The sequence below is a fragment of the Bos taurus genome, chromosome 18 (assembly GCF_002263795.3).
Source record: "Bos taurus isolate L1 Dominette 01449 registration number 42190680 breed Hereford chromosome 18, ARS-UCD2.0, whole genome shotgun sequence".
Lineage (NCBI taxonomy): Eukaryota > Metazoa > Chordata > Mammalia > Artiodactyla > Bovidae > Bos > Bos taurus.
The window spans coordinates 13,345,873-13,368,699 of NC_037345.1; the positions used below are offsets into that span (position 1 = coordinate 13,345,873).

At 52.5% G+C, this 22,827-nt stretch overlaps 1 protein-coding gene across 1 annotated transcript; it reads right to left on the reverse strand.

Annotated features, from left to right (window-relative positions):
• On the reverse strand, positions 1-22,514 carry CA5A (carbonic anhydrase 5A). The gene is given in 7 exon segments (NM_001192409.1): positions 1-252; positions 3,064-3,219; positions 7,093-7,155; positions 7,285-7,380; positions 10,329-10,447; positions 19,839-20,036; positions 22,290-22,514. Coding segments are annotated over 7 exon segments (933 nt in total). The 5' UTR covers positions 22,447-22,514; the 3' UTR covers positions 1-108.
• Between the last annotated feature and the right edge of the window lie 313 nt (positions 22,515-22,827).

Consider the following 22,827-nt stretch of genomic DNA (forward strand, 5'->3'; position numbering starts at 1 on the left):
GCTCTCTTTTTAATTTCAAAGGTTACACACGATCGGACCGTGAAGCCCAGGAAACAATACTTTCTCTTGTTAAAGTCAGTTCTACCTGTTAGCACGGGCAGAGTGAATTTAGAGTCTTGCTCCCTCGTGAGTGGCCTGGAAGGACGAACGGACCTTCCGGTTCATCAGGGGTTGGAGTGGGCGGTAGTTGTTTACCATCGTCTTCTCTTCTTCACCAGGCACAGAAAACAGGAGCGAGCGAAACGCGGCCAGCTGGAAGGGAGGGTGTGGATGCAAGCTGGGTGCAGGCACGGAGTGAACCGGCCCCCGTGCCTGTCCTGTCTTGTGAAGGGCCCTCCCAGCCTGAGTTGGGGATGGCCCTATATGATGAAACCAATGTGGTGGAACAGCAATGTCCTTTCGGGCTCTTCCCTGCCATCCAGCGGGTGCTCATAGTGCCTCTACAGCCGCCCAACCCCACCCTGCATTTTTATGTGATACTCACCACTCTGCCTTAAAACTCTTGACTTACGTTTCTATTTTCCTGCTGGGCAGCGGCGTGCAGAGATTGTGGTCACTGTGTCACCTCCCCCTGCCCCCCACTCACCCACCCTCTCCTACCGTAACATCTGACTCCTAACGGGTGTATCTGCTGAGTAATAGAGGGGTGTTGGTGAGGATGGCCAGTTTCAACCATGTCTGTAACAGTTCCATTCTGTGGCAAGATTGGTGATCTCACCTTTAACCTTTCAAAGCAAATAGCATCACCTCAGGGAAGCCTGGCATGCTGCAGTCCATGGGGTCACAAAGCATTGGACACAACTAAGTGACTGAACACACACACAACAGCATCTTCTCCAGGGTTTTGTTTTTTGTTTTTGTTTTTATTTGGCTTCACTGGGTCTTGGCTGCGGCACGCTGGATCTCTGGTCTTTGTTGTGGCATGCAGGACCTTTAGTTGTGGTGCGCAGGGTCTAGTTCCCTGAACAGGGATTGAACCCTGACGCCCTGCATTGGGAGTGTGGAGTCTTGGCCACTGGACCACCAGGGAAGTCCCATCTCATGACTTTTAAATAAGAGGATGTTTTACAGAAGCGAAAGGCTGGAAGGACATCCAAGTGCTCATTGAGAGCCCTCAGGAAGTGCAGAGCTGAAACCAAGGTGGTGAATGCTGCTGTGATCTATTAGAAATGTCTGTCCTGGGCAGAGGCTGGTCAAGAGGAGCATGCCTGCTGCACAGTTGTCATCTCGGAACTCTGCTCTAGACAGACAGAGTTTCTCCAGATTCTGGAAATTCCCGGAGAAAAAGATACTTCAACTTGAAAAAAGTATATGAATAATATCTACTGCTTCAGACTGTAAAGAACTCACCTGCCAGTGCAGGAGACCAGAGTTTGATCCCAGGATTGGGAAGATCCCCTGGAGGAGGGAATGGCTACCCACTCCAGTATTTTTGCCTGGAAAATTCTATGGAGAGAGGAGCCTGGTGGGCTACAGTCCATGGGATCACAAAGAGTCAGACATGACTGAGCAACTAACACACACACACACATATATACCCAGACACACAATATTTAATAAAGGAAGAGAAAGAAAATAAGAACCACTGCAGACCTGTGACCCTGGGACAACCAGGGTTAACTTTTTGGTGTGCCTCTGTGTGACAGCTTCAGGCATCACTCAGCAAATAGATTCTCGCCTCCTTCCTGCCCCTCTGGCCTTGGCCTGGCCATAACTTGCGTTGGTCAACAGGATGTGAGCAGTTGTGACGCAAGCAGAGGCCATAAACGTGCGTGTGTGAGTTGGCCCTTCTTTTGCTATCTTGTGCTGTGACAAGCAGCCCTGGGTGGCCACTGGTCCAAGAACCATGAGAGACATGGCCTGACCCAACACCCAACTTTGCCCAAAACAGCGCCCTAGCTCCCAAATATCTGTGAGTAGGGAAAAAGAAATGCTTGTTTAAGCTGTTGAGTTTGGGGGTGGTTTGTTAGGTGGCATTTTGCAGCAATAGCTGACTGATACAACCCCTCTGGAATTTTCTCTGGGCATTTATATTCTATAACGTCTTATCACAGTGTGATTTCTTACTGTTCTGTTGGTCAAAGAAGTGGGACAGACCCTAATCCTCCTCTTCTCCTGCAGCGACCCTACTTCTTTCACGGCTCTCCAGCACTCACCTATGACATCCCTTTATTGCCTAAGTTGCTGCTGCTGCTGCTGCTAAGTTGCTTCAGTCATGTCCGACTCTGTGCGACCCCATAGACGGCAGCCCACTAGGCTCCTCTGTCCCTGGGATTCTCCAGGCAAGAATACTAGAGTGGGTTGCCATTTTCTTCTCCAATGCATGACAGTGAAAAGTGAAAGTGAAGGTGCTTAGTCATGCCTGACTCTTAGCGACCCCATGGACTGCAGCCTACCAGGCTCCTCAGTCCATGGGATTTTCCAGGCAAGAGTACTGGAGTGGGGTGCCATTGCCTTCTCCAATTGCCTAAGTTACTCATTTGCAAATACCCACAGAGGTCTCTGAATGAGCAAGGGCCCATGTCCCAATGATAATATCACTTCTGTTCTGTAAGGCTGCTTTACCCCAGTGGAGACCAAAGAGCAGGCGCTGGCCTTGCCCCAGCGACTATCATCTTGGAAACTCGCCACACCTGAGGCTGACCACTAAGATTAGAAGCTGCTGAGCACAACCGTCTGTCCCCAGCTCGTTCCCCTTCGCCCACCGCCTTCTGCCCCTTTCTCTCTCTCTCTTTTCCTTTGTCTCTGTCTCTCTGCCTCTGGTTCTGTCTCTGTCTCTCTTTCTCTCTCCTCTGTCTGTCTCTTGCCCCTCTCTCTCTGTCTCTGTCTCTACCTCCCTCTCACACACCAATGTCTCTAGGTCAGGAGAAGAGCTGCAATACTGGGAACTTCTGTTCAACCCCCACGAGCTCCTATTTCAACTGGAAATTGTTCTTGTGAAGGAACATCAAAAATGCACCAAAGCATGAAACCCCACAATGCTCACTCACACTGTCTCAGTGAAGCTGCCAAATCAGAGGGATCCCCATGAAGTCCCGTGCGCCGGATACAGGTGCCACTCACCTGGTCCTGAGCCACCTCGATGGGCTTCTTGTGGATGATCCAGGTGACCGACTCGGACAGTGGCGGCGTGGTCAGGGAGCCTGGGTATGTCCAGTAGTCCTGGCAGGCAGGCAGCAGGCAGGAGGGCTGGAAGGGGCCCAGGGCTGCTCGTGCGTCCTGAGGGAGGAGAGCATGGGCTGTCAGGTGGGTGGAGGAGGCCAGAAAGGGGGCACCGCACTCGGCTTCATCTCAGTGACTGGCCTGGAGTGGAGCACATCCCTGGGATAGAGGCCAAGGCCGCGGCTGCCACATTTGGAAACTGTAACAAGAGGACGTGGCCTTCCACACTGAGCAGGGGTGTCCACCACAGGTTTGTATGTTTTCTTTTAAAGCTACTCAGGTTTCCTATACCTTGGCTGTGAAAATATCACAGTCTTCAAGGTTGATGTCAAATAACATGCACGACACAAAGTGTGCCATTTTAGCCATTTAAAACACAGTTCAGCGGGGTTAAGTACCTTCACCGTGTTGTGCGACCATCCCACCATCACCCGTGGAAGGTTTTCAGCATTTCAGACTGAAACTCTGTCCCCATCACACACTAGCTCTCCTCCCCTCTCCAGCTCTACTCCCCTCCCCCAGCCCCTTGCACTCACCATCTACTTTCTGACTCTATGAATGTGACTCCTCTAGGGATCTCGTATAGATGGAATAATATGGGATTTGTCCTTTTGTGACTGGCTTATCTCACTCAGCACAATGTCCTTTAGGTCCATCTGTGTTGGAGCCTGTGTCAGAATCCCCCCTTCCTCTTAAAACTATTTATTTATTTTTTAATTTAACTGCACCAGATGCTGGATCTTTAGTTGTGGCATGCAAATTCTTTGTTGTGGCATGTGGGATCTAGTTCCCTGACCAGGGATCAAACTTGGGTCCCCTGCACCGGGAGCTTGAAGTCTTAACTACCGGACCGCAAGGGAAGTCCCAGAATTTCCCACTTTTTACTGCCCAGTAATATTCCACTGTGCCGATGGACCATGTTCTGTGTATCCACCATCACTAACCGACACTCGGGTTGCTTCCACATCTGCGCTGTTAATAAAGCTGATATAAACATGAGTGTACAAATATCTCTTCAAGTCCCTGCTTTTAATGATTCGAGGATATACCAGAAGTAGAAACGTGGGACCCCATGTTAACTCTGTGTTTAGATTTTTCAGGGATCACTAGACTGTTTTCCGTAGTGGCTATACCAGAAAATATTATACTCTTGAGACAGCTGATCCTCTCTTTAAAGCAGCCCTCCCTGACATGAGAGTCGTGTAATTACACATGTGCAGGAGGACATGCTGCTCTGGCCAGATTCCTTGACTCATATCACAATTTTCCCTCTCATCACGGTAGGGGGGTGGCGTTGATGGACCAGGACAGCCTAGTGCTCCAGGCTGCTGTGTCAGCTCATGCCATGCTTGGGAGCCCTGTGTTCAGAATTCACATTGGCTTGCTTTCCATGCTCTAGAAAGGACAGAAACTTGTCTCCAGGTTCCTAGTGACTGGAGGGATTCCATGTCACTTGCCCACTCAGCTATTTGATGAGCACCCATGGAGAAGGCAATGGCACCCCACTCCAGTACCCTTGCCTGGAAAATCCCATGGACAGAGGAGCCTGGTAGGCTGCAGTCCATGGTGTCGATGAGGGTCAGACACAACTGAGCTACTTCACTTTCACTTTTCACTTTCCTGCATTGGAGAAGGAAATGGCAACCCACTCCAGTGTTCTTGCCTGGAGAATCCCAGGGACGGGGGAGCCTGGTGGGCTGCCGTCTATGGGGTCACACAGAGTCGGACACGACTGAAGTGACTTAGCAGCAGCAGCAGCAGCATGGTAGACCTGTCTTAGGTGCTGGGGCTGCCGGAGCACACAAGGTGGACCCACTACTTGCCATCGTGGAACTCACTTCTAACGGAGGGAAGCGACAGCAGATGGCTTGTAACCAATGTCTAGTCAACGACTTTAAAGGGCGTCACGGAAATGACATTCCCACAGTGTGGTGCCCACCCATCTAAAGTGCACAGTCCTAAGGCTTCATGTTCACAGACATGTGAACCCTTAGCACAGTCAATTCTAGAACATGTTCGTCAAAACAGAGCTCCAGAGAAAAAGAGCCCCAGTAGAGACTCTTAAGGTGTCACTTCCCCTAACCTCCACCCCGCCACAGGCTCCCTGATCTGCCCATTCTGGACGTTTCGAGAAGTGGCATCACATAACCTGGGGAGTTCTGCATCTGGCTTCTTTCGCTCAGAATGCTGTGTTCAAAGTCCATCCCCGTTGCAGCCAGTGTCAGTGTGTCATTCCTTTGCCTGGCTGAGTAATACTCCCCCATACGGTCTACTCGGTTCTTAAAGGGCACAGGCCACATTGCACACAGGACAAAATGCAGAAAGTCCTACCAGCAGGTGTGGGGGGGGACAGATAAACCCCCTCAGACCTCCTCCCCCCAGACCCTGGTCCCAAGGTGCTGACCTGCCAGATGCCCTCTGAGGCTCTCACCTTGGATTTCTAGAACCAGCCTTTATGTCTGTTTCACTGATTTTCCAGAACCAGCCTTTATGTCTGTTTCACTGATTAAGACAAGACAGATAAGACCTTTCCAAAGCCATGTGACCAGACTGCGGCAGGACTCAGGTGCTACAGGAGGCCTGCCCCGTCCCTCAGAGCTGGCCCTCACGGAGGTGACCCCTACTGCCGCCAATGTTCAAAGTCCACCCAGACATTGGGGAACCCAGGAGGGAGTGCAGACTGATGGATGACTCAAGCTGTCACTCTCCTGACCCACGAGGCACAGACCCCTGCCCTCCAAGATGGGGCCTTTCTCTCCTAAGCTTCTAAATCTCACTTTTCAGCTGAGGAAGCTGAGGCCCCGGGACAAGCGTCAGCTTGTCCAGCAGCTTCCTCCCTCACTCCCTCTGGCACCGTTTTGCCTATGTGTTTGCCCAGAGCCTTCGGGGAAGCATGGCCCCCTTAGCACACAGCCCCTCACAGCAGCTCTTTCTTCCCCACCAGGAGGTGGGACAACGCCTGGGGGGTGGATGCTGCAGGGAACAGTCCAGGTTTACTTTGGCTGCGGACCAGCGAGGAGGAGGGTCCTTCCAGTACCTCGACCTTGCTGAGTTCCTGAGCTGGCACATGGGCAGCGGGGGAGCGAGCTGCTCTGGTCCCAGGAGGCCAACATCAAGGGGAGTGTGCTGCACAGATCAAACGGCCCCCGAAAAGCGTCCGAGGAAGGGCCGGTCCCCAGCTCCCCTCTGGAGTCACTCTGGCCATTGTCAAGACACATCAGAGCCCCATCCGTCCCCACGGCCAAGGACCATGCGGTGACTCCTTCCCTCTCTGAATTCTTTTGTTCGGCACTGAACAAATAAACTGCAGGTTGTATAGGAATTTCCATTTCTCCATCAAAGTCTTCTCTCAGCTGGTACCTTGCTGGCTGTGCTGTCTGTTGGGCTGTACTGGGTCCGGATGGGGCCTCCTCACCCCACCTCCCTCTTCTCCTGGGATGGGTTGACCCTAAGGAGGCCAGGTGGCTTGCTGGTGGATATTCTTAAATGACCATAGTTGGGAATTCGTTTCAATGGGTTTTAAAACTAACATTATCACTTGGTTGAGGTTGTTGCCTGGGACAAGACTAAAAATTTTGAAGTAGATTAATCTCATGAAAAATACTACATAACTAACAGTAGTACTGGCAGCAGACAAGGCAAAAGTCTTCAAGATGATGCCTGAGTGGCTGAGTATTGGGATACCCCGTTATACCCAGTGGGGAGGACTTAGGAATAGCAGGAACACGTTCAAGTGGGTGAGCCAGCTGGAGACAGCTGGCATCAGCCCTGGAGCCCCAGGGAGCCCCAGGTTCAGGACTGGACTCAGACCCCCTCAGCACTGCTCCGCTCTCCCAACTAGTTTGTTCATTTGGTTTTCTTTGCAAAGGAGCCATTACTCTAAGCAATCTTGCTTTTTTGGTTATGCTGATTTCAAAGTACGTAGCTTACCTTGTGCTTTATGTCTGGCAAGACTGCCACCAGCTCCTGCAGCTCCTCATGGCGGGCCCCCAGCTGCACAGCATGGCACGGGGAGTGGTCACGTGACAGGGCCAGGGACAGGGTGACAAGCACATGTCATCCTAAGGAGACCATGCCTAGAAAGCAGGTCTCACTAGGATAGCTGTGTCCCGGCCCACTTACCTTTAAAAATACACCTACCACCGCCAAGCCATCTGCTCCTGTCACGGCATCTGTGTAGTTCTGGTATTTCACAGCGTTCCAGTGAACCAAGTGCAGCTGGAACCCAGGAGGAGAGTCCCTCATCACCAGGTTGCAGAGGCCAGAGGCAAATCCTCGCTCCCCTCTGTGCGGCTGTCATGATTCATGGCTGCAGGCAGGTCGCCCAGCCTGTGCGTGTGTGTGCATGCGTGCTGAACCGCTTTAGTCATGTCCGACTCTTTGCAACTCTGTGGACTGTAGCCCGCCAGGCTCCTCTGTCTATGGGATTCTCCAGGCAAGAGTACTGGAGTGGGTTGCCATGCCCTCCACCAGGGGATCTTCCCCACCCAGGGATCAAACCCGTGTCTCTTACGCCTCCTGTAAGAGGGTTCTTTACCACTAGTGCCGCCTCGCCCAGACCAGGCTCACTCAAACCCCAGAAAGCAGAGCCTTAGTTCTCAGCGGGAAAGAAAGGAGGCTCGCTTTAACTCTGTCAAACACACACGGTGGTTGGATTATTGGCTACCACTCAGACAGCTCAGGCTTCCCTGGTGGCTCAGATGGTAAAGAATCGGCCTACAATGCGGGAGACCTGGGTTCGACCCTTGGGTTGGGGAGATCCCCTGGAGGAGGGCATGGCAACCCACTCCAGTACTCTTGCCTAGAGAATCCCATGGACAGAGGAGCCTGGTGGGCTACCCTCCATGGGTGGCAAAGAGTCCGACACGACCGAGCGACTAAGTACACGCACACACAGCCAGCCTTGAACCAGGGTAGCCAGATCACACATAGGACTCTCAGTTGAATCTGAGTTTCAGATAAACAGGATAATTTTAAATGCGAGTACACCACCCAAATGGCGCTTTTTCTGTCACCCTCTCCTGAATTCCTTATTCTTCACACCTTCTGCTGGTTTTCCTAAGTCTGAACTCGGCATTACAGCTGACCAGATGATAAGGATTTAAATCAGCAGGGAATGGCTGGGGGATTGGGCATTTCTGGGGCACTGGTGAGCAGGAGGCAGAGCCAGGACCCCTGGGTTCTGCGTGATGGAACCAGGACGGGGCCTGAGTGTTGGCATTTCCTGCTGCAGCGTATGGTGGTGGAGGCCTTTCTGAACCCTGACCCAGGCCTTGAGGCCATGAAGACTCGGCCCAGAGAGGCCTCCAGCCTCTCATGGTGGGCAAGATCCTCCCCCAGTTGGCTGATGGACTCGAGGGCATGGGGAGCCCTGCCAGGGTGCTGGGCCCAGGCGGAACCCACTGCCAACAAGTCCCACTGTTCCTGACCACACAAACTGGGGACCATTAGGGTGGCGTGGGTTCCTTCTGTCTTCCCGTGTCTCACCTGGAACTCCCTACCCACTGTCCTGTGGGGTCTTCCAGAAATAGAAGAAATCTCGGGGCCCTGCCCAGAGCCTACCTCCTTCTCAGACCCTGCCGTAGGGGGCTGGCCTTGCCTTCCAAACCCCACAGGAAATGGCCTGTTCCAACAGAGGCCAGTGACATGGCCAGCACAGCCTTGCAGCCCCTGCCCACCTGACTCAGGGACAGTCAGGCTGTGGTGGGTCCCAAGCTCTGATTCGGCTCCTGCTGCTGCTGCTAAGTCGCTTCAGTCGTGTCCGACTCTGTGCGACCCCATAGACGGCAGCCCACCAGGCTTCCCCCATCCTTGGGATTCTCCAGGCAAGAACACTGGAGTGGATTGCCATTTCCTTCTCCAATGCATGAAAGTGAAAAGTGAAAGTGAAGTTGCTCAGTTGTGTCCAACTCGTAAATGAGCACATAGCAGCGACTTCCTCTGTTGAAATAGCTGCTCAGTAAAGACCAAGGGGCAGGAACACCGTTATTAAGAGGAATGTGGCTTGCTGAAAGCAGATGTGTTACAAGCTGCTATTCCTTCATTTTTGTTATATTTGTAAAGATGTGTGCAGTTATGAAAGTGAAAGTGAAGTTGCTCAGTCACGTCCAACTCTTTGCGACCCCATGGACTGTAGCCTACCAGGCTTTTCAGTCCATGGGATTTTCCAGGCAAGAGTACTGTAGTGGGTTGACACTTCCTTCTCCAGGGGATCTTCCCAACCCAGGGATTGAACCCGGGTCTCCCTCATTGCAGGCAGACACTTTACCATCTGAGCCACCAGGGAAGCCATAGGGAAGTTATAACTCAATTAGTGAGGGAAGTTATAACAATCACTAATTGTTTGAGTGATAATGTCACTCCCTAATTATCAACTGTCCCCAGAGGCCACCTCTGGCTGTGTGATCACAGCAATGTTCAGGTTTTGGTCCGACTGGGCTCTGGTTCTATAATACTAATTCCATAATGATGGCAACAGAAACAGTCAAGAACTTGAAATGCATCAGAAAGCCAGGTGGTTGGCGGGTGGATGGGGGTGAAATAGAGTGAATACGGCAAATATCAACACAGGATCTATATGGCGAGTGACTTTACGGGTTCTCGCTATGCAGTTCTTTCATTTTCTTTGGAGGGGGTAAGTTGGAAAAATTTCATAATAAAATATTGGGGGGCATCTATAAGGCCCCACTTATCACCTCAAACTCAATTCCTGACCTTTGTCTCTGCTCCTTTTCTTTACTGACTCTCATTTTGGAATGTCCCAAATATCACTTTGTTTTAAGGAGGTAGTTTCTATCGTAAAGATTTTCTATTCTCAGTAAAAGGCCTCAAATGCCTCTAAGGACAGGAAGCTTGTCCCCAGTGGACCAGCCTCAAGCGAGGCTGAGCTAAGGGCACAGACTCTTTCCTGAAACCCAGCCTCTGACTCTGGCAAGTCACAGTACCACTCAGAACCTCAGTCTCTTCTTTCAGTCAGTGAAAGTGCTGATGTTACTCTCCCCTTAAGGATAGTCCTGAGAGTGAATGGACGGGGTGGCCAATGGTTCTGGCTTGAGCACTGAGTTCCATGTCCCGGGAAATCCTTTCTGAGCAACCAGGATGCTTGGCCACTTGACCTCAGGTGGCCGAGGCACTCGGGAAGCCCCCACGTATTAGCTGCTACAAACCTCTGCGGGGTACACGCGGTCGTCCACCGTGTGCTCTGAGCCCCACTCGTTCACTGCTCCCCAGTGGAAGTGGAACTGCTTTAGTCTGTAGTGATTTTCCAAGGGGCCACCGCTGATTCCTGGAAAGTAAAGCCATGGACATGGTGTTAGTCTGCTTGTCAGACTGTGGAGCTGCTGTGACCCCAACGACACTGAGGTCACATGCTGTCACTCTTGAGAGATCCGTGTTGCTAAAACCACAGCTGAAAGGTGGGACCTTGTCTGTTCCAAGTCACCTGGCCCCGGTGGGCCCCAGTGACTCATGGGGAACCCGGGAGAGATGCAGAGTCTGGTGCTGCCACCAGGTGGCGCTTGGGCAGGCAGCAGGAAGGCAAGAAAAACCGATTCTGAGATGCGTGCCAGTCCTGTAAGACTTTTCAACTTTCCTTTAGTTAAAAAAGAGAGACAGAGAGAGATGTCTTTTGAATGAAAGAATGGCAGACAGAATTCTATCACCAAATAATTTCATAAGCTAATATGCAATGAGCAAGATGTTTAAATACACAAATTCTGAGCTACAAGGCGCTACTTTCCCACTGGGGCTGATCTCCAGGCAGCCCCTGCTCGGTCCAGCCTCACCAGATGACCACTGTCTAAGTCATTCCAGATCCCCGGAAAGCCTCCCCAAGAACTGTGATCGTGATGCATGGGGGCTCACCCCTGAACTGTGGGCCCCAGAGGTCCAGGGCAGGGGCTGGGAGCCTGCATTTGAACAAGCTCCTTGTGTAGTTTTTCAATTTATTAGGAGAAGTCAAAGAGGTTTCTGGTTATCCTGGCCACGGGAGGTAGGATTCAACATCAGGTCTGACGCCCCAAACCAGGCCTTGGGTACAAAACATCACCTAAGGAAATTATGCCAATACCGGTGGTGGGATTTTTGTGCCATTTCTGATGGCAGGGGAGGTGGCAGCCCTGGCCAGCAGACACATGGGGTCACCAAAAGGCACTAACGCGTGCATGTGCTGTGTGACCTTGACCAAGTTGCTCAGCCTCTTGGAGCCTCAGCTGTCCCACCTGTGAGAAGAGCAGCGTTGGCAGGATGGCTCTTCATGTGCAGTCATCAGATGGTGACGACAATGATGCCGGCGACCACGCACCCTGCCACCTTTCAGGCACTTGGCCTCTTCACTGATTAAAGAAGAAAAGATTCCTAGCTAGGTGGTCCTGGTGGTCCCTTCCAGCTCGAGCATCTGAGGACTCTGGAGACACCACGTAAGGTCTCCAGAAAGAGCGACACCAACTACACGAGGCACTAACCCACCGTGAGCTGGCACTGGCCAGACCGGCCAAAGCTAACCTTGTAGAAAACTCCCTGCGTGCCGGTGGTCACCAGCAGAGAGTGGGGAGTGGGAAGGGGGCTGGGCATGGGCATCGCCCCCTCCTCTGGCCGGGGAGGACTTTCCTAAGGTCGTCCTTCAGCCAGGCCTGGACCAGGGCCCAGGGCCCACGGTTGTCGCTCCCCACCCCAGGCCCCGCTTGCTCCCCTGCCCTCCGCATCCAGCTGCCCCTAGAACCCTCCAAGGCTAGCCTCTCGCAAGGGGCTAGCCTCTCCCTCCTGCCTGCTTCCCAAAGAGGCAGCCGTTTAAGGAAGAGGCTGTGGACGGAGGTCGGCTTTGGAATCCGGGCCACAGGGAAGACGAGCTGCTGTCGGCGGCAGGGCCTTTCCTCCCTGACACCCGGTCATCTGTCAGTGGGCGGCGGCCACCCCGGCTGGGACCAAGCACACCCCGAGAGCTGCTGCCCATTGCCAGCTCTGAGACCTGCGGGTGTGGATCGGGAGCAGAGCACTGTGCGAGGAGTGTCAGTGCTGGGGTGGGCTGCAGCGGCGCCCTGTGGCTGGCCGGTGGAGGTGCAGCGGGAGCCTGTAACTGCTATGCCTGTTGACTTCCGTCCTTCACGCGCATTTCAGCAGAGAAGCAGCACCAGCTGGTACAGGAGCTGCTTCGGTCAAGCTCGGGTGTCCCTTTTCTACACCTCGAGCCTCTTCCTCCTCCTTCTCTGGAACCATGTCTGTAAAGGTAGATGGACGGGCACAGACAGCCCCGAGCCAGGCACCGGTATCTTTACTTCAAAACCAGAGAACAGCGTCCTGTTGCTGCAGTGGTCGGGGGTTTGCACTGGGTCGGTGCTGGCACCATCGCCTCCAAACGCAGTGATCTTGGTCCGGTTACCAAACTGCTCCTAGCCTCAGTCTCCACGCCTGTAAAATGGGGAGGATCCTAGCAACTACTCCATAGGGATGCTGCAAGGATTAAACACAAACTTCTTAGCAGAACACCCGGTCTTCTGGAAGCACCAAAGGACACAGAGCCGGCAGCCACAGCACTCATCTCTGCGATGGGATGAAGCGGCTGATTGAGGATAGGGTCCCGTCGGTTCTCAGTGGTCAGCATCTCCTGCGTCCTGGCGCTAGGCACCCCCACCTGTCAACGCCTGGTGGACAGCCAGCACGCGCTCCGAGTGCCATTCACGGGTGAGTCAGCCTTTGCCAAGTGCCTGCTATACACTAAGCATCATGCGCAGCCCCCACCTTCCCCAGTGACTGCTCCTCACAATGACCCCGCAAACAGCTACTATTGGCCCAATTTCAAGATGAGAAAATTGAGACTCACAGGACCTAGTCACCTGGTCCAGGTCCACCAGCCACCCCAACCCAGGCCTGCTTGAAGGTCCAGCCCTTGGCTTTTGTGGAGGAGTTCAAGCTGAACATCTGTCCTTTCTTGTAGCAAAATGAGGAACTCAGTTTAAAACAACTGGCAGCCACCCTGGATAAAATCATCTTAGTGACTTCATACTGACAGTGTCAGAGTAACTCCCTTCAAGGAAACAGTTGAAAAGATGAGCCTGATCTGTGACAAGGGGACTTTTAGTTTGCCAGCCCCAGACTCCACCAGCAGCGCCACTGTTCACAGACTGGAGGCCATGCATCCTCCGCCCCCCCCACCTGCTCCTCCCCCCACCCCCCACCCCCGCCCAGGAGGCTCCAGGTGCTCAACACACAGCTGGGGAATCGCATCCCCAAGGACAGTGATGTTGGAGCCTGACTCCCAGCTCAGACCTACCGTCTCTGTTCTCATAACAGCCACTGATAACAGCCATCTATTAGTACTTTGGTGCTTTGACCGGGATAAACAGGCCGTTTGGCAGGCACCGTTTTAAGGCTTAAAATAAGTCTGAGAACAGTTTGAGATGTTCTATTTAATCAAAATTGAAAATAACTCAATGGTATCAGTTTGAGATGTTCTACTTAGAATGACTGGGTTTCCCTAGTGGCTCAGATGGTAAAGAATCTGCCTGCAATGTGGGAGACCCAGGTTCGATCCCTGGGTCAGGAATATTGCCTGGAGAAGGGAATGGCTGCCAACTCCAGTATTCTCACCTGGAAAATCCCATGGACCGAGGAGCCTGGCGGGCTATAGTCCATGGGATTGCAAAGAGTCAGACGTGACTGAGTGACTAATACTTAGAACTGCAAATAACTCAGTGGCACTGAGGATCAGCCTGTTCTCGGTGCCCCCCTGGGATTTAACATCTTAGCACATCTGATGATCTGATGCTCTAAGTGTTCTCTGGATCAGGGAGGTCTTTGTCATTCTCTCCAGGTAAGCAGGAGCCACAACTTGGGGCCAGCGCTGAGGGGTACAAACCCACCCCAGAATTCCAAAATCCAGGAGTGCGGCGGATCAGGTTGCTCTCTGGGACCTAACCTCTGGGATCACTGCACGTCGACTCTGGGTCTGAAGCCAGGCAAGCGTGAGCACAGACCCTGCTTTCAAGCAGCGTCTCTCTGCACAGTGGTCTTATCTCTCTGCACCTCAGACCTGACGTTTGCACAATGATGATGACGCCTTCCCCATCAGAACATGGCTGGCCCTTACAAAACGTTTCCTGGCCTGGCCCCTGGCACCAGGAGGAGCTCCAGCAGTGGGACCACCTTCTGTTATTGTTACTGTCTCATTGTTATTATTAACATCATGGTCGCCATCTTCATCATCAAGGTGGAGATTTGTTGTCATCAGAAACAGCCACTATTACCCCTAAGACAGGACCTGCATGTAAAGACTTTGAGGAATAAATGTATTTTAAGAAAGTGTCCTTCAGAGGGGGCTTGGCCAGCCACAAAGCATAAAAAGGGAAAATCATTCATTCATTCAACAAATACTCACTGAGTTCCTACAATGTGCCACAGTTTCTGCTAAGTGCTGGAGATGCAGAGGATAAGGCAGGGCCGCCCTGGCCTCCTGGGGTGTGGATGGCACAGGGGCAGGTGGAACTAAATGCCTTGAAAAGTATACCCTGATTCACACACTCACATAACAGGCATTCACATGCACTTGGCGGCGGTAGAGCAGTCACCGCTGATGGTAAGCTAGGACCTGGTTCAGAGAACACAGGCGTCTCCACAAGGAGCGGAGTGGCAGGATCTACCTGTGGCCTTTGGCCCTTGACCTTCAACCCCATTTTCTGCACCTACACTGCCCATCGGGTAGAAGTGGCACCGTCACGCCTTAAGGAGAGGATCTCTCTGGAGCTGAGATGAGGGGGCCTGGCCTGTGAGGGGCTTGTGGGGTGTGACCATGAGTCTGGAGCCGGCGCTGTGTTCCTCCCTGCCGGCAGCTTTCCTTCCCTGGCCTTCAGCCGCACATTCCTTGGAAAGAACCACTGGCTCCAGCTCTGTTGCTCATCGTTGCTGGCGGGCCTTGATCTCGAGCACGCCTGTCCCTGACCCCGTGGAACCCCAGCGCCCTCAGCCTCGGCTCTGGGTCTCTGGGGTTCCTATGTTGACCTGCTGGCATGACCTGACCAACGTGAACATTTTGTGCATGGTCACTTCTGCACCACGTTCTTCTCCACTCACCTCCCTTCCTGCCCCGAGGCTTTCCCTTTCTGTCTATGCATTTAAAAAAAAAAAATCATGGGAGTGTCTCACTCCCAAGAAAATGATTTTCATTTTCTTACTGCAGAACTTTTTTGAGCTCTTCCTGTCTTTCAGCTGCATTTTCCATTTCCTCTGCTCCAGGCAGCTCCCAATTTCCATTGGAGGTGAACAAAGAAGACAGCAAGTCTGAACTGAGGGGGCTCAAGGCTGGAGGGCGGGAGCAGCATGTGAAATTGAGCAGGAGAGAAAAGCAGAGGAAACTGGGCTTTGGGGAAAATGACAAGTAAAGTGAAAGCAGATTGGCGGGTGTGGACACAGGCCACGGGGGGAATTATCCAACTAATTTATATGGCCAGGGAGAGACACCCAGATATTTCTTTTGGTCTGTGGCAGGACAGGGTGGGGCCCTTCAAGCCAGACTGAGAAGTAGTGGAGGAGCCAGAAAGCGGGGGTCAGGACCCGGTCAAGGCAGAGGCCTGGCTGTAACAGTGTGCAAGAGCCTTCAATTTGAGAGCGATCAGAATCAGGGGGGCCCAGGGTCAGCCCAGGTTCAACCGCAAGGTGGGGGCTCCCAGGAGACTTGGGGAGTGTGCCTCTCTCCTCCCCAGTACCCCTGGGGTCCTCCCCTCTCGGGTCTCTCCTGCTCCAGGCAGGATCACCCGACATGAGTGACTGAAACTGGGTGATGACCATCAGCAGGGGGCTGATGCGGCAGTCGTGGGGATCGAGGTGCTGCCCCTTGTGCTGCTCTGCCGGGTGGAGTGCTGCAGGCTCCATCCTCCCCCATTTGGGAATCCCTCTCCTGGAACAAATTCGCCCAGAGGAAGGCAGAGTTGAGGGAGGAAGGGTTCTGACCAGCCGTGCCTGGACGTGTCAGTACTCAGCTGACACAGTGATGCAACGCTGGCTTTAGGATCAAGAGGAGTTGGACTTGAACCAGACCCCTCTGGCCCTGCCCCCAGCCTCCTCCTTGCATAGAATGAAGATGCTCAGAGCCTCCACGGTGGCGTCTGTCTGTGGCGTGCTGCAGTTCATCCAGAGGGAGTGATTGTGAAAGGGAGTGTTTGCATGTCTGTCTGTCCAGCATACCTTCCCCCTTCGAGAAACAGTGCCAAGATTTCCCCTGGACTCACACGTCCCCGGCATGTGATCTTGGTGAGGATCTCAGTCAGGGTGTTGGGTGCTCTGCCGACCAGGCGGCAGAGTGAGTGCCAAGCTCAACCGCCAGCCCCTTTCCCCTGGGGAATTATTTTGTCAAATGTATCTTAACAATACACACACACAAGTCCAAAGTGACCTTTGGAGTTTTTCATATTTTATGCCTCTTGAGAAATCTGTATGTAGGTCAGGAAGCAACAGTTAGAACTGGACATGGAACAACAGACTGGAACAACAGGAACAACTGGAACAACTGGAACACCAGGTTCCAAATAGGGAAAGCAGTACGTCAAGGCTGTACATTGTCACCCTGCTTATTTAACTTCTATGCAGAGTACAGCATGAGAAACACTCGGCTTGATGAAGCACAAGCTGGAATCAAGATTGCCGGGAGAAATATCAATAACCTCAGATATGCAGATGACACCACCCTTACGGCAGAAAGTGAAGAAGAACTAAAGAGCCTCTTGAAGAAAGTGAAAGAGGAGAGTGAAAAAGTTGGCTTAAAGCTCAACATTCAGAAAACTAAGATCATGGCATCCGGTCCCATCACTTCATGGCAAATAGATGGGGAAACAGTGTCAGACTTTATTTTCTTGGGCTCCAAAATCACTGCAGATGGTGACTGCAGCCATGAAATTAAAAGATGCTTGCTCCTTAGAAGAAAAGCAATGACCAAAAAAAGCAACAGATCAATGACTAGACAGCATATTAAAAAGCAGAGACATTACTTTGCCACCAAAGGTTCATCTAGTCAAGGCTATGGTTTTTCCAGTAGTCATGTATGGATATGAGAGCCGGACCATAAAGAAGGCTGAGTGCCAAAGAACTGATGCTTTTGAGCTGTGGTGTTGGAGAAGACTCTTGAGAGTCCCTTGGACTGCAAGGAGATCCAACCAGTCAGTCCTAAAGGAAATCAGTTCTGAATATTCATTGGAGGGACTGACGCTGAAGCTGAAGCACCAGTACTTTGGCCACCTGATGTAAAGAACTGATTCATTGGAAAAGACCCTGATGCTGGGAAAGACCAAAGGCAGGAGGAGAAGGGGACCACAGAGGGTAAGATGGTTGGATGGCATCACTGACTCAATGAATATGAGTTTGAGCAAGCTCTGGGAGTTGGAAATGGACAGGGAGACCTGGCATGCTCCAGTGCATGGGGTTGCAAAGAGTCAGACGTAACTGAGCAACTGAACTGACTGAACTGAACACACAGTTCCCAGACCTATTGGAGCCTAAGGGTTTATCATCATCAGCTGATCAGAGAATTGTGCACAAGCTGATCACAGACCCTGAGACACTTCTCCCTTACCTGGCTTTTAAAAATGCTGTGCTGATGATGCATTAGGCTGGGTACCCAAAGCCAGTGCTCTAGGAAAATCCAGAGGGATTGGGTGGGGAGGCAGGTGGGATGTCATGTTCAGGATGGGGGGGACACATGTATACCTGTGCCAATTCATGCTGATGTACTGCAAAAATCATCACAATATTGGACAGTAATTATTCTCCAGTTAAAATAAATAAATGAATTTATAAAAAAATAAATAAAATGGAAGGCACTAAAAAAAAAAGCCACTCCAAAATATATTTTTTAAAAAATGCTGTGTTGAGCAACCTAAATGTCTATTGATCAATGAGTGGAAAAAGAAGATTTGGTACATGTATACAATGGAATACTACTCAGTCATAGAAAGTAATGAAATGGTGCCATTTGTAGAGATGTGGATGGACCCACAAATTGTTATACGGAGTGAAGTAAGTCAGAGAGAGAAAAACAAATATCATATATTAACGCATATATCTAGATAAATGATATAGATGATCTTATTTGCAAAGCAGAAAAAGAGTCACAGACAGAGAGAACAAACATATAGACACCAAAGTGGGGAAGGGGAGGTGGGATGAATCGGGAGTCTGGGATTGACATATATATACTATGGACACCATGTGTAACACTGAGTCATGATGTGTGAGAAGCGCACAGGGCCCAGCACAGGGAAAAAGGGCTCCCGTCCCCTGTTGCACCATCGGTCCATCAGAGTCGGGGAGGGTCAGGCTGGGCCTTCCTTCACTGACCAGTCCCTCTGCCTGGCTCATTCATAGCTTTAGCTTTTCATTCATGGTTTATCTTCCAATTTATTGAGCACCTGCAGTGTCCAGTAAGAGTGATCCTGCCCTTGTGGTGTTCACGTCCTCACCGGGCTGATGGGTTAGTGAACAAGACTACTGGGCCTGTGGGAGGAGGTGGACTGAGGGCTGGCCTGGAGAGGGCTTGGGTCTGGGGGTTGTGCTGGGGGTCTACAGGTTTGACGGTTCCCTAGGACAACTCCCAGAACTCAGGTACAGTCTGTTTTTTAAAGTTGCTGCATAAAATTGAAAAAAATTTAATACAAAGCATATTAAACCTGAAAAGCCAACTTTAGTTGCTCCTTTGGAATCTAGACTTGGAACAGACCAACGAAGGCAGAGAAAAGTTGGCACACTAAGTCCTAAGCATGGCTAAGACGTATTACAGACAAAGGATGCAAGCAATATCAGCATAGGGTGAGGCAGTGTCTGGAGGAGACCAGGCTTCCAGGGTCCTTTCTGGAGTGACAAGATGCCCTGAATCCTAGCAACAAGCTATGACAACACATGTGGAGCATTGCCCACAAGGGGTGCCCACAGGAGACTTGATGCCCCATATTTTCACTGAGGACTTGTCACATGGGCATCCTCTGCCTGTCATAAATTCCTTATTCCCAGAGAGAGAACACATGTTTAATGTAAACAAGGCTTATGATGATGTGTCTAGGTGTTGAAAAAAGTCCAGTACAGCCAATCTTGCCAAGTAAAACAGCAGTGGAAGGAAACTTCCCAAACCTACAGAGTCCCCACCCCACACTTGTAAGGCATCCCGGTGAGGCTTCGGTGAGATGGTCACCAGATTCCTTGGGAGGATGCTGAGCCCTGCCCCGCAGCCTCCATCACCAGCACTCCACACAGCCTCCTGCTCGACCCTGCTCCCCACTGCTTCCTGAAGCAGCTGGGTGTCAGCCACGTCACTGCCCGTCTCACTCTGAGCGGGGACCAATGAGGTTCCCAGATCTTGGACGCCTGGCCACAATTCTTCCTCCTCTCCGTCCAGGACTCCCCACCTCCGTGCCTCTCTCCTCCACCCCACTCTGCTTTTCTCCTCAGAGTGCAATGTAATTATGTTTTATTAGCTCCCAGTTTCTTCCTTCCAGCCCCTGGAATATAACCCCCAGGGGAGGACCTCATTGTTCCCTTTCATCCCCCAGTGATGTGACACCAACATAGCTGGTCAGCATCACCAGCTTTAGAGTGACCATCACTCTGTCCATCCCCGCCACCAGCCTCAGCCTTCCCCCCCTGCTGTGACCCACTCTCAGGACTCACAGGAGCAAGGGGCCCGGACCCCCTCTCAGGCTCACCTGACCCCTCGGTGGAGTCGTCGAATTCCACCTGGAAGAGGTAGCCGGTGTTCCAGACATAGAGGCAGGCCTCTGCATTGTAGGAGACCCCCAGGGGCTGCAGTTGGGGATCGTAGACACTGTCCCTCCAGCGGATGTTGATGGGGGACTGCCGGGTGCCCCCTGGCACGGAGGCTGGACCCTTCCAGACGGGGTGCACTGGGGGCAGAGACAGGGAAGAGAAGACCCTCATGGTGCATGGGCGCCATTCCAGCCTCAGAGCGAGGAGGCAGAAACTTGTAAACTTGGTTCCAGAGGAGCCAGCTTTGGGGAACCTGGCCCCACGTGGAGCCTGGGACCACCTGACCCTTGGCCTCGTAACCCCGCCTTTATAGGCGGGGCCTTCGCTCCATCTCCTCCCGGGGACCACGCCCAGGACCGAGTCCTTTTCCCATGGAATGTAGCTCGCTGTGGCCCTGTGGCTGTGCGCAGTCATTCTGACCTGTGGTCACTGTCACAGCGCAGTCACAGGGAGTTGTGCCGGGGAAGTGGGGGGCGGGGGTCCAGCCCAGACCAGTCCGAAGAGGCAGGCGGTGGAGGACTGTGGACTCATGGGGGTTGCTACAAGTGTCAGAGAACAGGAAACGCGAGGGTCCTCTGAGAAACCAAAGTCCCAGGATCCAAGGAAAACCCTGCTCAGAAGGGCCTGGAATAGAAGCTTTGGCACCCGCAACCCCCAGGCTTTCAGTTACGCAGCACACAAGGTCAGGTCCCCAGCATAGGTGGCCGCTAGTGGTGAAGAACCCGCCTCCCAATGCAGGAGACATAAGAGAGGCGGGTCCAGTCCCTGGGCTGGGAAGATGCTCTGGAGGAGGGCATGGCAGCCCACTCCAGTATTCTTGCCTGGAGAATCCCATGGACAGAGGAGCCTGATGGGCTACAGTCCGCGGGGTGGCAGAGGCTGACATGGCTGAGCACGCACAGAAGGTGGGTCACTGCCTGGCTGCAGCTTGCTAGAGATGCAGAACGCCAGGCCCCACCCAGACTCCCTGCAAGTTTCAAACCATATAGAAGGGTCTGCTTAGGGAGGAAGACCCTCCCTCCTGGATCCCAGAGGCAGCTGCTCTGGCTGATGTAGAGCTCAGCCTCTGGCACTTTCCTCCAAGCTCAGAGAAACACACTCAAGGCTTCTCAAAAAACCAAAAGCACTGCTCAGTACAAAGTGGACCTGCGTGTTGGTTTTCTTCACTTAACTGTAGATGTCTTCACACCTGGATCCTGTTTTATACTTGGTGACCATGAAGAGCATCAGGCTACCTGAACCCGAGTCCTGGCCCCACCACTCTGTGGCTGTGTGCCCCTCGGCAAGTTTCTCAACCTCTCTGAGTCTCAATTTCATCACTTGTAAAAGGTGGATCTTAATGGTACTTATCACACAGCGCTGGTGGGAGTATGAAGCCAGGAGAGACTGAGGACAACAGAGAGATGGGGATTTTGGTATCATCCTCAGGTGCGGACCACGGAAAAATTGGAAAAAGTAAGAATATTTGGGCTCAGTGGGTAAAGAACCCACATGCAATACAGGAGACACAGGATGCGTGAGTTTGATCCCTGGGTCAGGAAGATCCCACACAGAAGGAAATGGTAACCCACTCCAGTATTGCCTGAAAACTCCCATGGATAGAGGAGCATGGTGGGCTAGAGTCCAGAGGGTCACAAAGAGTGGGACACGACTGAGCAACTAATGTAGTATTTTTAAGGGTCCAGTGTATGCCAGGCTTTCTGCTCGAGTCATTTCATCCTCACGTGGCCCCCTGTGGGATTTCATCATCCTGTTTTACAGATGAGGAAACTGAGGCTTGGGGAGATGAAGCAATCTACCAGCTCTCCCCGCGGACCAGTGTCACCAATGCCCAACACGGAGGCTAGCTCCAAAGTCCAAGCTCTTCCAACTGTCCTGTGTGGAATACTGACGTCAGAGGTGAACTTAGGGGTACCTGCAGGTCCTGTATCTGACACAGGAAGAACCTGAGGCTCAGAGAGTGGGAGGGGCAAGTCCAAGGTCACAGGACACCAAGGACACCACCGCCAGGATGAGGCTGACCTGGGCCAGTCTCTGGACGGAACTGGCTGGCGGCCTATTTATCAAATTTACTGAGATGTTCTCTGCTGGTGCTTGGAGCCCTAACGACTGGCTGCTATGGCTCATTCTGGGAGGGCAGGATATTGAGTAATAACAGCTTGTCTTGCGAGATGGAGGGGAGGTTGTCACTTGCTCCCTCCTTGTTCCGAGCATCTCACCCTCCTGATGGATCTGAGGTTAAGGACCAGCCCACGTCTCCCACGGGAAAGATGGAGTAGAAATCTGAACCCAAGCCATCTGGCTCCAACCATCTCCCATTATGAAAGACGCCATAACATGAGACACACAGCACGGGAGTCTGTACTGCGGAGACCGGAGGCTCTACTTACAAGCGTCATTTCTCCTTCTCTGCGCACAGGGAACCTGCGAGCACCATCGCGCCGGCCTTAGCAAGTGGCTACGGAGGGTGCCCCATATCTGCTTGGCCAGGAGAGACAGGCCTGAGGACTTCAGATGACTCCAGCCCAGCACTGGGGGCCTGACCATCTTGCCTCTGTTCCCGGGGGACCCAACAACCAGAGGGGGGTTTCCCCACTCTCTGCCCTCACTTCTGGCAGGACAGCCGAGCGGTGGGGTGGGGGTGGCCCACCTCTTTTGTGAAACCTCACCCAAAGCACTGATGGTTAAATTTCAACCCATGCCCGCCCCAACTTATCGGATGACGTGGGGTTTGGCTTAGGGAAGGGTGCCCTGGGACTGGGGACGTTTGCTGTGGCCAGCCCCTCGGGTGACTGTGCTTTGACTGGATAAACAGCGGGGTGAGGGTGCCAGGGAGTGAGGGGAGCTTGTGGAGAGCCTGCTGCCAGATCAGGGAGCAGACCAGAGCAAACAGACCAGAGCAAAGTCCCTTTTTGGTGTGACCCTGGC